Genomic DNA, 19,937 nt, shown 5'->3' on the forward strand with positions numbered 1-19,937 from the left:
AAGAAAGAATTGAGTTTTTCCTGGCGACGTGAATGTAGTAAATTTTCTTGGGCTATCAACCAGATGAAGGTATTGATATCGACGTTTCAGATGCAGACATTGCATTCATCTTCAGGGAGTGGATCAAGAGACCGTAAATGGGAAATAAATTAGAGATAAAGAGGGCCTCCTTAGCAAGAAAGCTTGGCCCCTTGAGTGATGCACCAACTTATATCTACGTGGACCTTCTACATGCAGTTAGAGTTCTAAAGCATCATGTCGAATGTTGTGTCGCGCCGCGGTTTTTATCCTAAGACATTTTCCGAACAGTGTGCACTAAAGAAGAAAAGAGTAAAAAGGAAGATAGGAAAACGCGTGAAGAATTGTTCATCTAACAATTGGATTGGGTAGTAGGAGGAAAAACTCCAGAAGCACATGGAGTCCAGGAAAACCCTCTTTATCGGTCATGCACATGCTCAAGTTATTTACATGGTAAATCACATAAAGAAGGGTGGGAAGATCCATGTAAAAAGCATATATTATTCTCTGTATTTTTTCTGACTTAAAAAAATTGGGACTTTGAGGTAATCTAATTGGTTAATTCTTTGTAGTTTGGTGGATAAGTTTGGTTAGTGAGGCATGGTGGTATTATTTAAGCATGCAGGTCGGTCGCTGGTCTCGCCTGTTCGTCATCGGTATGCAGTGGTCGCAGCTGCTCAACTTTCCTCCTTCCCTTCGGACAGTTTTGATTTGGCGCCGCTACTCTTGCTTGGGTTTCTTCTGGTAACTGTCTGTGATTTGGTAACATACAGCTTACCAATCGTGGTTGACATTGTGTTTATTGTTAATTGGAAAATAAATGTTGTTGCTATGGTGATTGTGTAATCCTTGGCCTACTTTCTGGAGGTGTTGTTATGGTTAGTATCGATGTTACCCATTTTACTGTTTCCTGTGTCGCTCTGTTTATGGTTTCTTCTATTACTTCAGTTATGTAGTTGTGGGTTTCTTCCTGTTTTTCTGCTACGTCTGTCGTCACTTGTTGATCTGTGGTAATTCTGTTTCTGATAAGGGCCTCAAATTGTGAAGTTCTCTTCTGTGATCAGCCTCGGTTTAGTCATCTGATTTGAAGTTTTTGGTCTTGCAGGACATTCGCTGCTTCCTGTCCTGTGACCAATTAGTTTACATGTTACACAGAAGTTTCTGTTTATTGGTAGATTACAATTGTCTGTATGCATTTTTCCACATCTGTGGCATACTCTTGTGCTATAACAATGGCGCTTCTGGTGCCCTTATGCATAGCAGTTCCAGCAAGGAGACGGACGTGGTTGGCTTCTCGATTGTTCTACTCTGTATGTCTTAGAGTCCGTGTGTAATTAGTTTATTGACGTGTTCTGGATTTATGAATAGCCTCACTAGTGGAGTTGGGCTATCCTCTGACTTAATTCTGGTTAATGTGTGTACTGTATGTTTTGTTTCTGTAATTCTTCTTCAAAGTCTTTTAGTTCCTTGTTTATGTGGTATCCTTTAATTACATACTGAACACGTGGGTGTTTCTTCTGTTGCTTCTGGCTAGTTTTCGATGATTGATTCCTAGCTCTAGCCTCACTTGCTTCTGACTGATTATTGTAGGCTTCTTACTGATAGTTGTAGTTTTGTTTTGTTCGTGGGAAGGACCGGATTTTCTCTTCTTCTGTGTTGTTTTGGTTTCTACCTGAGTGTGTGTGGTTTTTACCTGCGTGTGATTGGTTTCCTCTTTTGAGGGCTTGGCTCCCTCCTGTGTGATTGATTGCTGTGTCTTGCATTGAAGTTTTTTCTTTTGAGTTCTCCTCTTTCCTCCCTCTTCGTTAAACTACTTGGAAGTTGTTCTGTATTTGAGTTCTTGCTCGTCATCTTTGGGCAGTTTCAGGTTCGACTTCATAGGCATGTAGGCTTCCGTCTGTGTGTTTTGTTTGGGTCTGAAACACACGCGAGGACATTTTGGTCCTCGCAAGCCCCGGAATACTGCTGTTCTTGTGTGGCGATATTGATTTGATGTATCTAACATCTGGGCTTCCACACTGTGTTGACCTGGATTGTATCTTTCTGAAAAGAAGCACGTAAGTATGTGCTGCTGACGTTTTTGATAAGCACTGGTGTATCGTTCATCGACATCAACTCATCATCAATTGCTGCTACCACTGACTGTTCGTGTATTTCTTCATCTTCTTCGCAGCTCTGGACTGGGTCAGTTCCGTCTTTTTCTTCAAAGCACAGCACCCTCTGATCGTCTATCACGCAGTGGTGTCCAAAATCTTCGTCAAGGAATGTGCCTAGGGAAAGCTCTCGAGCTACTTGAGTGGGAAAGTTAATCATATAATCTCTCTTTCTGAGTTCGATTACCTCTAGTTGGGAGGCGTTTATCCTGGTGCAGATCCGACGAATGCTGCCCTCCGTAGTCACCAGTTTATAGTTGATGGAGTACAGTGGTACAGGCAGCAGCTGACACTGCTCGTTTTCTGGTTCAGCTCTGGGTTCTGGTGGGTATTCATATGGTTCTGGGTGCTGCTGTTGCTCCTCTTCCGTGGGCCTTTTCTCTGTGATAAAGCTTTTCTTCTGTGTGTTTTTATTTTTTTTTTTTATAGCTGGTCTCTTCTGTTTCGGCATCTTGGAAGGGTTTTGCTCTACTGTTTGAGATTGGCTCTAAAAAGGGCCGAAATTCAATAATAGGGCTTTGGGCCTGAAAGGACCATATTTCCTCTAATTTTTGTATGTCCCTCTAAGCGATCTAAAAAAAAATGAAATGAAATCTTTAAGTTTAACGTCCCACGGTTATGCCGGTTAGGCTAAAGGAGACGGTGATAATGAGAAATGAGTGAAATGGTGGAATGAAGAAAGTGGGAGGAAACGGGGGAACCCCGAGAAAACCCACGAGCACGGTGTTTGTCCACCACAAAATTCACACGGCGCGAGCTGGGATCGAACCAGGGACCCCAGGCACCGGAGGTGAACGCTCTACCACTGAGCCACCGCACCCCCCCTCGAAGCGATCTAGAAGGAATAGTACTGAGTTTCTGTCAACTGACTGTCTGCAAAGCCTATTTAATCTATTCGGCCATTGCGAATCTTGGTCAGCGATAGGGGGTCCAGCCGACAGAAAAACGAAACAGTGTGTGTAGATAATTGTTATTAAGTTCATTATTGCGTAAAGTATCTCTAACAAACTATGGCCTATGGAACCCAGAGGTTCAATGCTGCATTCACAAAAGCTCTCTATCGACTTCTATCCTCAGCCAACTGGATCCAATTTCTACTTTGTATTCCTATTTCTACGAGATCCATCTTAATATGTCTCTCCCATCTGCGCCTAGATCTTCCTAATGGTAGTTTTCCGATTGGAATTCCAGATAGAACTTTGAAAGCGTCCCTATTTTCTTCCACTCTGGCTATATGGCCTTCCCACTTGAGCTTCCTAGATTTGATGACTCTAACAATGTTCGGCAAACGGTATAAATTATATGTAGTTCCTCGTTAGGAAGTATCCGCCATTCATTATTCCCGTTTCTCTTTGGTCCGAATATTCGTCTCAGGATCTTATTCTCAAATACTTTCAGTCTATGTCCTTCCCTCAGAGTAAGCGGCCATGTTTCGCAACCATACAGAACTACAGGCATAAGTATCGTTTTACCTCTAAGCAGCCTATCTGAAAAGACAGGCTACTTGTTCTCTTCTATGGAATAACTCCTTACACTACACAACACTTTCGTCTTCTAAAGCTGGAAAAGTATTGCTTAAAGCTTCTTTTTTCTAGTTAGTGTGCCGGCTTTAGTCAATGACTGCTTGGTATAACTCCGCGAGGTAATCACGATGATGGCAAACATCTCTCTGCATCTAATGTTCGACCATTTCGAAACTGCTGTATTCCACTGAAGAGACCGAAGATGTGGACATGCATATATGGTGATTATTTAGGAATGGAGCTATGAATGGGGGCTAGTGATCCGCCGAGGAAAATGCTGGCTTCTGATTTGCTGAGATAAGCTGGCTCCTGATTTGCTGTTGTGACAGCGAGAAGTGGCTTTGTTGATTTTTTTTTGTTCGTTCCTGAAAAGGGACGACCAGATAGGGCTGAGTTGAAACCATTGTCTCAATTGAGACTGTACTTTTTTCGTACGGTAGCTATGGCTTCCTTTATTATTGTCCCAAAAATTGCTGCTCTTGGCCACTACTTGTTTTTACAAATACCTCCATAGTAGCCAAGTGCAGCAACGTTTTGGGACAGAATAATAAAGGAAGCCATAGCTACTGTACGAAAAAAGTACAGTCTCAATTGAGACAATGGTTTCAACTCGGCCCTATCTGGTCGTCCCTTTTCAGGAACAAAAACAGACATTTAACAAAGCCGCTTCTCGTAGCCACAACAGCCAATCAGGAGCCGTCATATCTCACCTAATCAGGAGCCAGCATTTCCCTCAAAGCCAATCACAATCCCCATTCATAGCTCCTCCCCTAAGTAGTCACCATATATACATGCCCTCATCTCTGGTCTCTCATTCGTCAGTGCAAGTGCTCCACGGACAGAAAGATGCATGTTTTTACAGTCCATGCTACCGCGGAAAAACTTTCGTATACAAACGTACAGAAACTGTACAAGTCTTTGGAATCAAGCAGCAGCAGAATTAGCGACCACACTATGTCCGCGTAAGACTTTAAACCGAAAACAAGAATTGACTGTTACGACTGACTAAAAGATAAGACAAAGGGATCGTACCGCTCTGATAAGAATAGAACCATTCGGCTCTTATTAGAGCCACTTGAGAAGAGAAAAGTAGAGCCGGCTCTTATTAGAGCCACTTGAGAAGAGAAAAGTAGAGCCGGCTCTTATTAGAGCCACTTGAGAAGAGAAAAGTAGAGCCGGCTCTTATTAGAGCCACTTTAGAAGAGAGTAGTACCACCCGGCTCTTATTAGAGCCACCTTACAAGAGAGGAGTACCATCCGGCTCTTTTTAGAGCCACCTTACAAGACCGGAGTACCATCCGGCTCTTCTTAGAGCCACCTTACAAGACCGGAGTACCATCCGGCTCTTCTTAGAGCCACCTTACAAGACCGGAGTACCATCCGGCTCTTCTTAGAGCCACCTTACAAGACCGGAGTACCATCCGGCTCTTCTTAGAGCCACCTTACAAGACCGGAGTACCATCCGGCTCTTTTTAGAGCCACCTTACAAGACCGGAGTACCATCCGGCTCTTTTTAGAGCCACCTTACAAGACCGGAGTACCATCCGGCTCTTTTTAGAGCCACCTTACAAGACCGGAGTACCATCCGGCTCTTTTTAGAGCCACCTTACAAGACCGGAGTACCATCTGGCTCTTCTTAGAGCCACCTTACAAGACCGGAGTACCATCCGGCTCTTCTTAGAGCCACCTTACAAGAGAGGAGTACCATCCGGCTCTTCTTAGAGCCACCTTACAAGAGAGGAGTACCATCCGGCTCTTATTAGAGCCACCTTACGAGAGAGGAGTACCATCCGGCTCTTATTAGAGCCACCTTACGAGAGAGGAGTATCATTCGGCTCTTATTAGAGCCACCTTACAAGAGAGGAGTATCATTCGGCTCTTATTAGAGCTATTTTACAAAAAAATACCATCCAGCTCTTATTAGAGCTACCTTACTAGACTTCATAAAGTGAATTGACTGTTGCGGTTGACTAGAGGACAAGACTAAGGGGTTGTGCCGCCCTTACAAGAGCAGTACCATCCGGCTCCAGTTTACAATAGATTTCTCTCCCCGACGGTATAGACGTTAAATAAGCCAAACAGAGAGATTTAACTATTTGCTTCCCCGTGCCTCTTGAGTGACCGAGCTTAGAGTAAGCACTCTTGTATGTACAAGCCTTGCCGACAGTCGGAGAGCATATAGTCTAAGTTTATCCCAACGAGACAACACTCTAGTTAGCCCCCTAAACAGCTTCACATATACACACCTACAACATCGTAGCTCTGGATACTTTGCGGTGGGTCAAGGGGCTGCATACACCAAAAAAACAAGCATCTTGTAAATTACTGGAAGCTGAGCGACAAAGTGTTAAGGTCCTTTTTGGGCCCACTTTGGAATGAAAGAAGAAATATGAAAACACCGCGGAACACAAGTTGTAGAAGCCTTCTAAGCAAAAACAGACAAGCGATACTTCACATAGATGATCAGCCGACAAATAGAGGAAATCAAAGGAGGCCTTGCCAGTTACTGCCAGAAAAGTCGACGCAAAACACACCTGAAAGGGAGCCACCTTCTGAAGAAGACTTACCTCCAGAAGCTACCTTCTTCCCATCGACGGGATCACCTAACTCCGTATATAGCTATTCATGTGCAGCGAAATCACCTATACTACGGGAACGAAACAACTGCTCACCTACTAGTAGACAAAGAAATACTCAAAAAATGGCTGAGAATAACTGCTGCTTCACAAGTATATCTATAAAGCAACACGCACGGAGACTACATAAACAAACCAGGAGCTAAGAAGAGGATGTAAAAATGGACAGGAAGGAAACAGCCAGAAAGTTAAAGAAGGAGCACATGCTACAGGGAGAATCGGAGTACTATCCAAGGAAAGAACTACACATCATAATCAGAAGAAAACTCAACAATCAAGACAATAATGCTACAGATGCGGGCAACACACCTAACACTTGTCAAAAAGAAGCCTCGAAGACGTTTTGTGCTACTTGCAAAACTAATAATCACAGAACCGGAAGTAGCCGATGCCTAGACAAACCATGCCAGAACGCCGACAACCAGATCAAAAAGATCATCACACCACCTAACATCAAGGTCTCAACGTTGCAATATGAAAAAAGAGGAAGAATAGAGAAACCACAGTAGTGAGAAGCCTAAGGATGACTGAATCCCAGTCTATTGAACGATCTTATCGAACAAATTAGAACTGAATTATATATATATTACAGGACAACATCCTAACATGGGTGAGTAGCACTCTTACACTAGTGCACAAAGACGAACCACAGGATCTGATAAACATCCTAAGAAGAACCATGGAAGACATCTTTCAATGAAAGAATCAATATTATGAAGTCAAGCGGAGGCATATTATACCCAGGAAAACAACAAGTTACACGAACCAAAAAACAAACATCACAATACCTCAGCGAAGAACCTCATGAAATTACGGAAGCTTCTGGTTAAAAGAGGGAACGTCAGCAATAAGCTTCGATTATTGTTCGTTAATATAGGAAGAAAAAAAAAACTGAAGAACTGAGAGCATATGTCAAAGATCATTCAAATCATAATACTTAATGAGACCATGCTCAGGAAAAGGAATTGACTATTCATCCCAGGTTACTCAACAGTTAGAAATTACAGGAAACTTGGAACTTAAAGCCAGTGGAGGGACAGCTATAATAATCAAGCAAGGCATTAAATTCACTGAATACCCTTTACCACCAAAAATTCATAGCAACTCCATTCTGCTATTTATACAAATTGAAAACACATTCTACCTCACAACCTTTTACAACTCACCTAATCTGAACGTCGAAAACAACCTATCCTATCCTAAATGACCTATCGAAGTTCAAAAGAATAGTCATAGCCACTGACATCAACAGCCAACACCAGCTACTTGAAGACCTGATTACAAATCCAAATGGAAAAAAGACTGATAGAATATCTGGCAATGAGCACCTGGCTCACAACTAAAATCCCAGAACCAACAAGAAGAGGAGGAAGACCAAACGAAATAGAGAAGAAACCGGACAAAATACACCACCATCTCAACCTGATAAAGCAGACGCACACCCAAGGGACCATGACATACTGCTCAATGAGAACACACAGAAAAATAACTGAGGTCTTCTAAAGCAAGAGATACACTGCCCCAGGCCCAGACAAGATCACTGCCATATGCGTAAAGAAATTACCTGAAAATTTTATCCACAAACTCACAGAACTCTACAATGTTAGTCTGGGATACATACCTTCATCCTGGAAACAGGAACACCATTTTGATTCTCAAACCTGGAATACCTCCAACCAATCGAAAAGTTACAAACCCATCACCTTAAGCTAGATTCTCTAAGTTAATGGAAGGAAATTATGGTAAACAGGGTACACTATTATATGAAGGATAGTGGACATTTGATCGAAAATCAGTCATGTTTCAGACTTACATACACCACCACACAACACATCATCAGAATATATATAGTGATGCACAAATTGCTATCAAAAGGAAACATAACATAGGAGCCATTTTGTTTGATTCAAGCAGTGCATTTGATACAGTGTGATATGACGGATTACTTCATAAGCTGACCAACCTCAAGCTACTGCTTACAATCATCAGGTGGATTTATTTTTTCTTACTATACGGAGAAAACCGACTGAAATTTAACGAAGTATCAAACGCAATCCCCGTTCAAAGGGGTGTACCACAAGGATCAACTATTGCTCCGCTACTCTATGTAATTTATGTTAACGACACACCTACCTCAAATAATACACAACTGGCTCTGTATGCGGATGATACAGCCTACTGGACTACATCGAAAATCATCACAAAATTAGAGAATCAGACCGACACCTCCAAATGGTGCAAACAATAGCGTTTAGAAATGAACTTTACAAAAACGCAGCTACGAGTCATATATCCTACAGTCAAGGGTACGGTCAAAAACCTAAATAGAACACTTAAGATGAATAACACATACATCAAACCTAAAAGATCTGCCACATATCGAGGGGTGACCTTAGATGGTAAACTCCAGCTGAACCAACATATTCAAAGCATTAAAAGAAAAGCAGTCAGTACCATACACCTGATAATAACAAACAAAAATATTTCAGCCAGCATAAATAACAGGATTTACAAGACAGTAATAAGATCAAACTTAACATATGGCTCCCCACTCTTTCAACTTAAGAATATACAGCAACTACAACGAACAGAAAGATTCTGGCTCAAAATGGCCAGAGAAAATACAGAAATAGAGGAAGCGTATCGTATATACAATATTACCAAACTACAAGACTTCAGAAGACATCTTAACAAAAAGTTCGCAAGTGAATTAGTAGAATAAAGATTCTACGAAAGTCAAAAAGTAAAGGGACTTTTGCAATTTCTCGCATTAGGGTGTGGTAACACTGCTAGTATCCAGCGCTGAATTAATGTCGTCTGCAACACGTCTATGCAACATGTCACTCTTACTCCCGCGTTAGTCGTTGGAGTGAGAGTTTTCTATCATTAGAATAAATTAGAATAAATGTACCTTATCATTAGAATAAATGTACTTTTTCTCGTCCCTCTACTTTTTGACTCCCCCTCGTACAAGGATAATTTCGATAAAGTAAAGATTACAGAAAACTCAGGAACAATAATCGACGCTATAACCAACCTCGCAAAAACATTAAAAAGAAATTTAAAAAAAAAAAAATACGCACAATATTTTTCAATTAAATTCCAGGTAATGAATGGGCTTTGCCTGTTTGGCAAGTGTGTGGGCTTTCAATCTGGGTGATCTTCAAGAATATGATTCAGAACTACCGAAACTGATAAAGCCTGCCTCCAGGATAAAATCCTATCCATACAAACTATAATATATCCTAACTCTCAGAACATCCTGCCCGCAATAAACACATCTACAGAAAAGATACACATTGGACAAAGTAGCCGTTCAAAGCTAGACGTCCCTTCCCCTTCGGGGAGAAAGCAGACTCCATTTGACTCCGGTCTCTTCGTCACAATCCCTGAAGATGAATGCAATTCTGCATTCGAAACTTCGAGTATCGATACCTTCACATAGCTGATAGTCCGAGAAGACTTACCAAAAACATATTAAGCTTGTTCAGGTAATAACAAAATTTCAAATATGGTCACCGCTAATTTTACAGTAATTATGTGATATCTTCAAATAGATAAAAGATAATTGAAATGTGGTACAAGAACACCGTAGATAATATTATTTTGCGTGGGGTACCGTTATCACAAGTCACCTAGTGGCTTTCCGTTTTCAGCCGTTTAGAAACGCGAAAATAAATGCCGATTTTCAAAATGACTCGAAATCGAAAGCAGATAAGTGAGTCGTGATAACGGTGTCTCATGTAAAATGATATCGTCTAGGGCGCTTTTGTTCCACATTTCGATTATCTTTTATCTATTTGAAGATATCTGTAAAATTAGCGGCATTTTAATTTCGCCGGGATTAGGTCTCTTAACAAACCTGTTATGGGAAATAAATGCAATATGTATTTATAATAAAGACTTGCTAAAAACCAGTGTAGGACCATTTTTTCCGCTGTAGAATGATTTACTAGTATTCTAGTTTGAATGTTTCTCCTCGTCATACCGATGTAGATTTGGTCATAAGTACAATGCAAGAGTTTACGTTTGCGTCTATATAATAGTTTTTTTTACCCTGTTAGAAAGTTTCAAGGCCACCTTAAAATCGTATTTTTGTGCAGTTTTCTGCATTCTGTAGGGAAGTTTTGGCCAAAGCGGGAAGTAGACCCATTATCAAAATTCCTAAGTGAAGCTAAGCATTCTATTAAACAAACCAACATTGTGTACAGAATTTCTTCATATGTACGTACGTACAACTGGACGTACAATAGAACAACGATGCAAAGAACACAACAGCTACATAAGACTTCAGCAACCCGAAAAGTCAGGACTAGCGGAGCATAGCCTAGAACTTGGACACAAAATTGATTTTACAAATACCACCATAGTAGCCAAGTGCAACAATTTTTTGACATAAAGGAAGCTATAGTTATCTCACGGGAAAAGAACAGTCTAGTTACAATGCGTTTCAACTCAGCCCTATCTGGTCATCCCTTTTCATGAAAAAAAAAAAAAAAAAAAATTAACAAAGCCATTTCTCGTAGCCACAACAGCCAATCAGAAGCCAGCATTTTTCTCAGCCAATCACAAGCTCCTATTCATAGCTCTGCACCTAAATAGTCACACTCCCCCCCCTCTCTCTCTCTCTCTCTCTCTCTCTCTCTCTCTCTCTCTCTCTCTCTATATATATATATATATATATATATATATATATATATATATATATATATATATAATATGCGTGGTTACGTGGTACAGTTTCACGAAATAGTTTATTATCGATATACGATGCAAAAGGTCAATCACTCCTCAGTTTTGGAATTATTTTTTGGGGGTCAGCCGCATGCAGTTAGGAAACATTTCGAATAATAATAATAATAATAAAAACTACGAGTAATATTCAGACTAAATAGAACAACATTCTGTAAACAAATATTTAGATCACAAAAATTTTAACCCTTCCAAGCCTATACATATATAAATCTATACACTTCGTGAAACAGAACAAAAACAGATGTTTATACAAACAAGAGATATTCATGCATACAACACGCGGCAATTAAACGACATTTACGTAGTACAATAAAATTACTCCAAATACTAAAAAAAAAAAATGTTTATTTAAATTGTACGAGACTTTATAATATGTTACCATCACATTATAAAGAGGAAAATTTTAATACCCAAAACAAAATTCGTACTCTGTTACTTTTTAAAGCATATTATTCAGTTCAGGAATTTGCAAATGATAACGGTGTATGAATATGATGTAATGATGTAACAAATTTAACATGTGATGTTTGTTTATAATTTTGTACTACAAATGGTGTAATAAGTTGTAATTACAATTTGCATTTATATAGATATGACAACTTATAGGAGATACTCTCCATATTGTAAGTCAAAACAGGCAGAATAAATAAATAAATAAATAAATAAATAAATATTATCGCTCTCGTCTCCGGTCTCTTCATTACAATCCCTGAAGATGAATGCGATGTCTGCATTCGAAACGTCGGATGTTAATACCTTCACCTGGCTGATAGCCCGAGAAGAGTCACTAAAAATTTCAAGACAGGTATCAGTACTGTGGAATCAAAATCGAACCTGAATAAAGAAAATAATAATACTATAGGGACTCAGTTGTAATGTTCCTTCAATGCGTGTTTCTCAGCCAATATTTCAATTGTTTTAGCTGGCAGTTTTCATCAGGGCAAACTGCTTAAATTATTTTCCTATGCAGATCTTTACCTAATTGTTATATGCTTATATTTCTCTTTTTTTGTTTATCCTTTTATTACTCGATGAGGAAAACCAGATATAATGTATATAATACAGGGTGTCTCAAAAGTCCCCTGACTGTTAGTATCAGAGTTACAACAAAATATAAAAGGAAAAACCATCTCCAAATATTGTTTTCAATCTCTTTAGTGAGATTGTTTTCAACAACATAATTGAATGAAGTTACTATTTGAAATCGGGGCTGACCATCAACATGTTAGCGAAGAAGACAATAACTTCATTCACTTATGTTGTGGGTCCAGGTAAATGGTAACGTTGCGTTTTCATTTAACATTAGGCGCATAAAGAGAGTATAGGCCAAACGACTCTTCCAATTTAAAAAATTCCTTCACTTTAGATTGAAAATATCATATTTGGAGACGGTTTCCCCTCTTACATTTTGTTGTAACTGTGATAATAATAGAGTTGCCGTTTATTAGGGAACTTTTGAGACACCCTGTATATATATAATATAATATAATATAATATTGTTAGCTCATTGAGCGTGAAGATTTGCTTGACAAACCTACCAGAGAGTTCTGTTTACATACACAGGTAAACTGTGTGTACTTTAATTTAATCACTATAAACCTGAATACCTTGTATTTAACATTTCTTGTTGATGAAATTATGCATTGATATTTTTTTTTAATCTATGTGTGTGTTGATTGTTATTCATACAAAAGTAAAAAAAAAAAAAAAAAGTCTCGTCTATAATAATAATTGTTGTGCTTATTTTATTAACAACTTGCTTGCTGCTTTCTGCAGTTATACGTGAGCAAAAATCGAAATTTATTAATATTTTCATTTAACAATCTTTTCGTAAATTGCCGTATTCTTGTAGTAGCTATTGCGTATTTTTGTCTTTGTGACTCGATACGTAAGTTGTCTTTACGTAAACATGTTATGAACTTTGAATTTCAGATGAGTTCGCTGAGGTAATGAAAAGAACGACGTTGCACCAACGAATTCCTTTTGATATGGATGGTGGCTTCGTCAAACTTTATTTTGGAAAGGATAAAAAACGGGTAGTCAGTTATGCAGAATTCAGCCAGTTTCTTCATGTAAGTTTATATAATATTCGATTTTAAGTAATGTGTGTTTCCCTGTTTTCCTAAACTTACAGAGTTATTACAAGTGATTCATTAGGTTTTAAAATGTTGTATTTCCAAAGACGTAAATTACACTTGTTTGTGCGCATTACATATATTTGTTTCAAGCAAAGTAGCTCAAATGGTAGAGCATTAGCTTCGCATTCGGGAGGTCATGTATTCGATTCCCACTGCCGACCATCCTGACTGGGGTTTTCCAGGGTTTTCCCTCAGTCCTACCAGATAAATGCCGGGATGGTACCTACTAAACAGGTCCTGGCCATTACCTTCCCAAATCCTTTCCATTGTTGTTGTTGTTGTTGTTAGATATCCAGTATCAAATGGCCTCTGAACTGTATCTGGTGATAGTTAAATAAATAAATAAATAAATAAATAAATAAATCACCATATTTGCACATGAAGATTTCCTTGTCACTGAATTGGTGGAATAAACACTTATTTTGCAAGGTAGCGATTTTCTGCCAGAAAACATTTACCGCCTTATGCAGAGTCTTTTTGAAGTATGATTAGCGCCATGCTAAAGGCCTGACTACTGTAGCAAACATATGTTAGTCGAACTCTTTAGTATGGCACTAATCACCATTCAAAACGTCTCTGCATAAGGCCCTTAATGTTTTAGAATGTTTGAAACGTTTATTTGTTTTAGTGTCCTGCATTCCGAAGAACGGTTTATGTTTTTTTTTATTTTATTTTTTTTTTTATTTCCCCTTTGCCAGCGTTACCAGCAAAATTGCACAAACTTGAGAATGTGCATTAGTTCTGCGTTGATGACCATCAATGGAGACACAGCAAGCGTGGATCGAAATGGACTACGGCCTAGGCGCGTACTTATGACGAGGTGACGATACATGAAACATATGTAATGATGCGAGCAAAACACTGGAAAACTTTAATTTATTGTTATATGCCTTCAGTATCTTGTATGTAGAACTTGGTAAAATCCAGTTTTCTGAAACTCAGTGAAACAATTGCGGTAACTTTATATTTTGAAAAATTATTTAAATGGGACTTGGCCTCAATGTGTATAATATTGGAAAGAGAAATTAGTATTCCAAATGATAAGCTCCTTGGCTTTCCAGTGAACGAGATTATATAAATCACTCAATTATCAAAATGTAATTGATTTGAATGAATGGAATAGTGGCTTTTTGAAAGGCAAATGTTAAAAGTAAACAACAGTGTTTACCACATTTATTCTATAATTTCGAAATGCTCTTATTTTAATCTTACATATGTGGCATTTGGGACACCGTAGTCTAGTGGTTAGAGCGTTGAACTTATGTCCACGTGGTCCCGGGTTCGATTCCCGGCCGATGCTCCCCACTTTTCGGCGTCCACCCAGTGTCATGAGGCATACTGGGGAGTCACGTGAATGAAAGACATGACGACCACTAGGTCGAGAAAGCTCCCGATACGCTGGTGACAGGGCGATGCAACACGGTGAACACATGCTAGTCGCTAGACTGGAAATAGTTCATTGAGTCGCTGACAGATGGCATTGGAGCGGCTTAGGCCCTCAAATGGGCTTTTACACCACGTGGTTTGGTGATATGTGGCATCTGGCCTGAGAAACCTATCTTGGCATAGTGGAATATGGACATGGGAAGGCATCAGTTCCTTCGTGATTTACTTTTATAGTACTGACGTCTGTTGGTTTTCAAATGCTAAGTCCTAACCAATGAAATAGATCTTAAGAGATCTTGCAGACCATTGCCCTATTAGATTATCCGAACATCATTGGAAAGTAGAAGACTAAGATAAATAAATAAATTAAAATACTACAAACAGAAAGGGTTAATCGTTCTTCGCTTTTGAACGTTCTCACAATAAATAAATAAAATAATGGGAATGTAAAAATGAAACATGAGAAGTATCCATAAATTTAAAAGTCATATGAAAGAAACTCCATGCAATTTTAAAGTTTTCAAACTACATACCAAGATATGCAAGAAGTATCATGAACTAAAGTATTAATAACTTGAAACTTGTTAGCTTTTAAATAATTACTCTTCCCATGTTCCGTAGAGGTGTTTACTTGACCTTGGTGTGTCAACAGTCTTCTCTGTTGCCATTCTTGGTCAAATTTCGAAAAGATAAATACCGGCGTTAAGATCCTAACATACTAAAAATAATACAAAATTTACCATTTTTCTTTTGCTTGTTTTTCATAATTGAAAGGAGATAATGAAATGCAACTTACCACAATCATAGATAATATTATTTTAGAACAGCAAATATGAACTCGAAGAATTTTCAATGTTGCCATCCGTAGAAATTACAGTGTTGCCAGAATAATATTTCCCCCAAAATCTCAGTTAAGGCAGCGACTAGAAGAATGAACTCAACTGCATTTGATTACGTATCATGTTGTTTTGGTATCCTGTAAATTACTTTTTTAAATAACATTATTATTTAATTTTAATAACTGTGTGTTAAAACTATTTTTGTTTATTACAAACTAAATACAATTATTATTTAAAAAGTAGTTCACATGATTCCAAGACAACATGATACTTAATCAAATACAGTTGAGTTCGTTCCTCTAGTCGCTGTCTTAACTTAGATTTTGGGGGAAATGTTATTCTGGCAACACTGTATTTCTATGGATGGCAACACTGAAAATTCTTGGAGTTCATATTTTCTGTTGTAGAATAATATTATATATGATTGTGGTAAGTTGCATTTCATTATCTTCCTTCTTTTATGAAAAACAAGCAAAAAGAAAATGAAATTTCATATTATTTGTAGTATGTCGGGCTCTTAAGAATTCATATGTACTCAGTTCACTCCTTAAAAACATAAATAAATAAAAAGTGTGGTAGTGTTACTTGCTCCCACCCTATTTCTCATTGTTTTAGATTGTGTTATACTGACAGGAAACTATCTTAAAAAAAAGAAATCTTGTACCGTATGTTAACCTACTGTTCATTGTTAGAAACAACGGGAAAATAAAACACGCCAATGATATCAAAAGTTCTCAGTTGATTACTTTTTCATTCGTCCGTCTTGTTAGTGTTTTTCTTTTTTAACCACTTATGGGTTATAAAATTAAAGTTGCAACCTGTTTTTTAGGCTAAGTCAGCTATTTTTATCAAAAAAGTATAAATATGTATTTGATAGTAAATTGTGTTAGTAATATACCAAGATGTAACCATAATGGCACATACATAAATCCTTAACTTCCTGCAGTAAAAATAATTTGAGTTAAATTTATAATTATTTTTGGCACCGGATATGTTTGATTGTTCTACTCTCTACATATTATAGAAAATCACTTAAATGTATAATTTGTCTATAATTCAAAAATAATAAATGCGTATTAAAAGTGAGTTTAAAACTCTTGTACTTATCTGGTTGCCATCTTGTTGCTGAGAAATCTTTTTCCAACTACACTAATTGTCTTTGGAAACCCTAGTAACACACAGTTACTGAAAGAATAATTGTTGATCATTACTGTTTGTTAGAATTATAATAATAAAGATGCTTTTAAAATTATGTTTAACATGATTTTATTACTAATTTTGTATGCCTGTTGTAGGACTTCCATGAAGAGTATGCTGTAGAAGCTTTTCGGAAATTTGACAAAGATGGGACTGGCTTCATTTCGGCTCTCGATTTTCAAGATATTATGATCAGTATCAAGAGCCATCTATTAACGAAGGACGTCAAATCGAACTTAGTTGCAGTGAGTAGTTTTTATTTACTTATTTATTTATTTATTTTAAATGTAAACCTTCCTGCTTTTGTTACATACAAGTAAGACTTTGACAGACTGGTGCGAGAAATAATATAGATCTTGCATCAAAATTTACAGCAGAGGGTATACAAGGAACTTGTATCAGTTAATCCTACCATCACCGAAACTCGAACCATTTTGATTCTCTATGTACCCAGGTATATGTATATAAACATCAAAGTTACTATGTTTGAGACTTTGTAACTATTGAACCACGAGACCGATTCCGATCAAATTTGCCACATAGATAACGTTCGAGACTAGGATGTTTTTTATCATTTCACTTTAACGGTGCAGCTTAGGGGAGGGGGAGGAGCAAGATTAAAAAAAAAATACATAGAAATGAAAGTGACTACGTTTTTGACTGAATAACTCTTGAACCACACGACCGATCTCGATCAAATTTTTAACATAGATGAATTTCAAGCCTGGGATGGTTTTTATCATTTCACTTTTACAGTGCAACTTAGGGGAGGGGAGGAAGGGGAATATATTTGAAAATGATTGAAAATGTCCGATATTAGTGTCGAATCCATAGTTTTCGGGGTCGCTGGGACGAGTAGTGACTCTTCCGATGCAGTTTAAATCCAAATTTAGCCTTTTATGTCCAAAATGGAACCTATTTTCCCCGTGCGAAGAACGGATATTCTACTAGTACTGTATATCTGCTAAATGTCAAAATTGATTAAGATCGGTAATTTAAGCAGGTACGTTGCATGCCAATATACTACCCATTACCTACCTATCTTCCTTCCTTCCTTCTCGTTATTTCGTTCTTTTTTTTCTAATACTAATCTTAATCATTGGTTTGAATTGGTTGAACTAATCGTTTTTAATTACTGGCACTTTAGGGGTAATAGGGTGCGTATGTTGGGTGGTCTATTTTGACACGCAATACGAGTTCTCTTGAGGGAGTTAGTTCTCAAACATTCGATTCATTGCATTGACACATTGAACCAAAAACCTATTATTTATATTACGTTGCATCTACTCCTACTGTGTTTAGTGTTAAAAGAACTTTCTGTACTTATGTACATTGAATTTATCATTTATTTTTCAGTTTTTTCCGTGGATATTCTTCGTACCGCACGTTAAAAGATACGTAGAAATACTTTGTACGTACAAATGAATATGAATTATTAATTGCATACACAGGAAATAAATTATTAATTTAAAAATTAATACTTCCTTCATTTGAAGCACTTGTAAAATTTATCCATTTGATAACTGTGGTTACTTTTCTCAATACATTATTTAAGGTACTTTAAAGCAGACTTTTCTGAAAAAAAAGAAAAAAAATGAATAGAAGATTTTTCATTTTCTAAATATGTTCGGAGAGATTTGATTTTTATTTTTGGTAGGAAGATGTTCTTTTATTCTGGTTCGTATGTTCAGTCAAATACTTCTCTTTACACTTACATGTAACTTCCAACAATGTATTGACATGTCAGTATAGATGCAATAATTTATGTTCCCGGTTAGTGATTTTTACCATTCTTGGAAAGAAGAATGAGTGGGGGGAGATGCAATTTTTGTTATTATCGAAATTAATATTTGATTCTGTGAAATTACTGGCTCCAAAGAGACAGGGGCGAATCCAGGACCGACTTCTGGGGGGAGGCGGTGGGTTGTCATAATGCTACTTTTAAGGGCTCCAAACTCTGGGATGGATTTTATTTATACATATAAAATAAGAAAGTTTCCTCTTCTGGGGGGGGGGGATCCACCCCTGCAAAGAGAGCAATGGCAATGTAACTGCGTATATTGTGGATCGAGATGATCGAATGAAAATTCTGGCTAAAATGCAGTGCAGCAAGAGAAGATACAGGTCGAAAGAAAGCGTCAGGAAGAATAAGGTTTAAAGGCATTCTAACTCAACAAATATGGATGGAGGGCACGGTGGCTCAGTAGTAGAGCACTTATCTCTGGTGGATGGGGTCCCTGGTTCGATCTCTGGCCAAGTAAGTTTGCGGTGGACAATATCGTGTCCGTGAGATTTTTCGGAGAACTCCCGTTTCCTGCCACATTCTCAGTTCAACCAATTCTTTCATCATCCACTTGCCTAAATCATCCGTTGCTTTTAGCCTAACAGGCATAAGATTTTTAAGATTTTTAACAAATATGAAACTTAATAAAAACTACAAAAATAATTAAGTGTTCTAGATTCGTTAACGAAAACGGGCAAAATTCATTTCTTTGTATTTACATTTTATTTGTTCTGTTTCTCGAAAGTATTTTTACAGCTCAGTGTTAAAAGTATGTGGGGACACTGTCGGGATTATGTGTGACATCGTTAGGACTCCGCGTGACACTGCTAGGACTTTGTGTGTAACTGTTGGGACTCTGTGTAACACTGTTAGGACTCTGTGTGACACTGCTAGGACTTTGTGTGAAACTGTTAGGACTCTGTGTGACACTGTTAGGTCTCTATGTTAAATTGTTAAAACTCTGTATAACAAAATAAGATAAAACAAGAGAAAGCTTAAAAGCTGTTAGTTAACTAATGATAAAATATTTCTTTGAGGACGTAGATTCGAAAAATAAAAATGTGTTATATTTTTGCAGGCAGCTGGTGGTGGCCATGGTGGACATCGCGTTAGCTTCCCATTTTTTATGGCCTTCAATTATCTTCTAAATAATATGGAACTAGTGAAGAGGATTTATTTAAATGCTACGAATGGTAATAGGAACCAAGAAGTAACAAAAGGTTCGTATCTGTTAATACGCACACTTGATAAATTAACAACACACAGGTAGGATTAATGAAAGAGATAATAGAACTTTTAATTTAGTAATTTCTTTTTCTCTAATCAAAATAGTTTCTTTCCAAAACTAGACAAGTCATGAACTCGAATTCTGCACAGTAATCACGTACTTCTTGACAATTCTTTATTATGCGGAAGAACTAAATCTCACAAGTGATGTTCGCGAAAATTTAAACCTACAGAATAATGTAGAATGGACACACTACGTCAGTGATTTAATAATAATAATAA

The 19,937-nt window shown here is 37.7% G+C and overlaps 1 protein-coding gene across 6 annotated transcripts in view; it reads left to right on the forward strand.

Annotated features, from left to right (window-relative positions):
- The window catches only part of aralar1 (calcium-binding mitochondrial carrier protein aralar1), a 321,349-nt gene that overhangs the window by 227,977 nt on the left and 73,435 nt on the right, over positions 1-19,937 (forward strand). For all 6 annotated transcript variants that reach the window (XM_081749350.1, XM_081749352.1, XM_081749355.1 and 3 more), the window contains 3 exons: positions 13,018-13,157; positions 16,744-16,890; positions 19,507-19,648. In XM_081749350.1, coding sequence (XP_081605476.1) covers positions 13,018-13,157; positions 16,744-16,890; positions 19,507-19,648 — 429 coding nt within the window. The remainder of the gene's footprint in view (positions 1-13,017; positions 13,158-16,743; positions 16,891-19,506; positions 19,649-19,937) is intronic.

Source organism: Thermobia domestica, chromosome 2 (assembly GCF_964235325.1).
Source record: "Thermobia domestica chromosome 2, izTheDome1.hap1.1, whole genome shotgun sequence".
NCBI classification, from domain to species: domain Eukaryota; kingdom Metazoa; phylum Arthropoda; class Insecta; order Zygentoma; family Lepismatidae; genus Thermobia; species Thermobia domestica.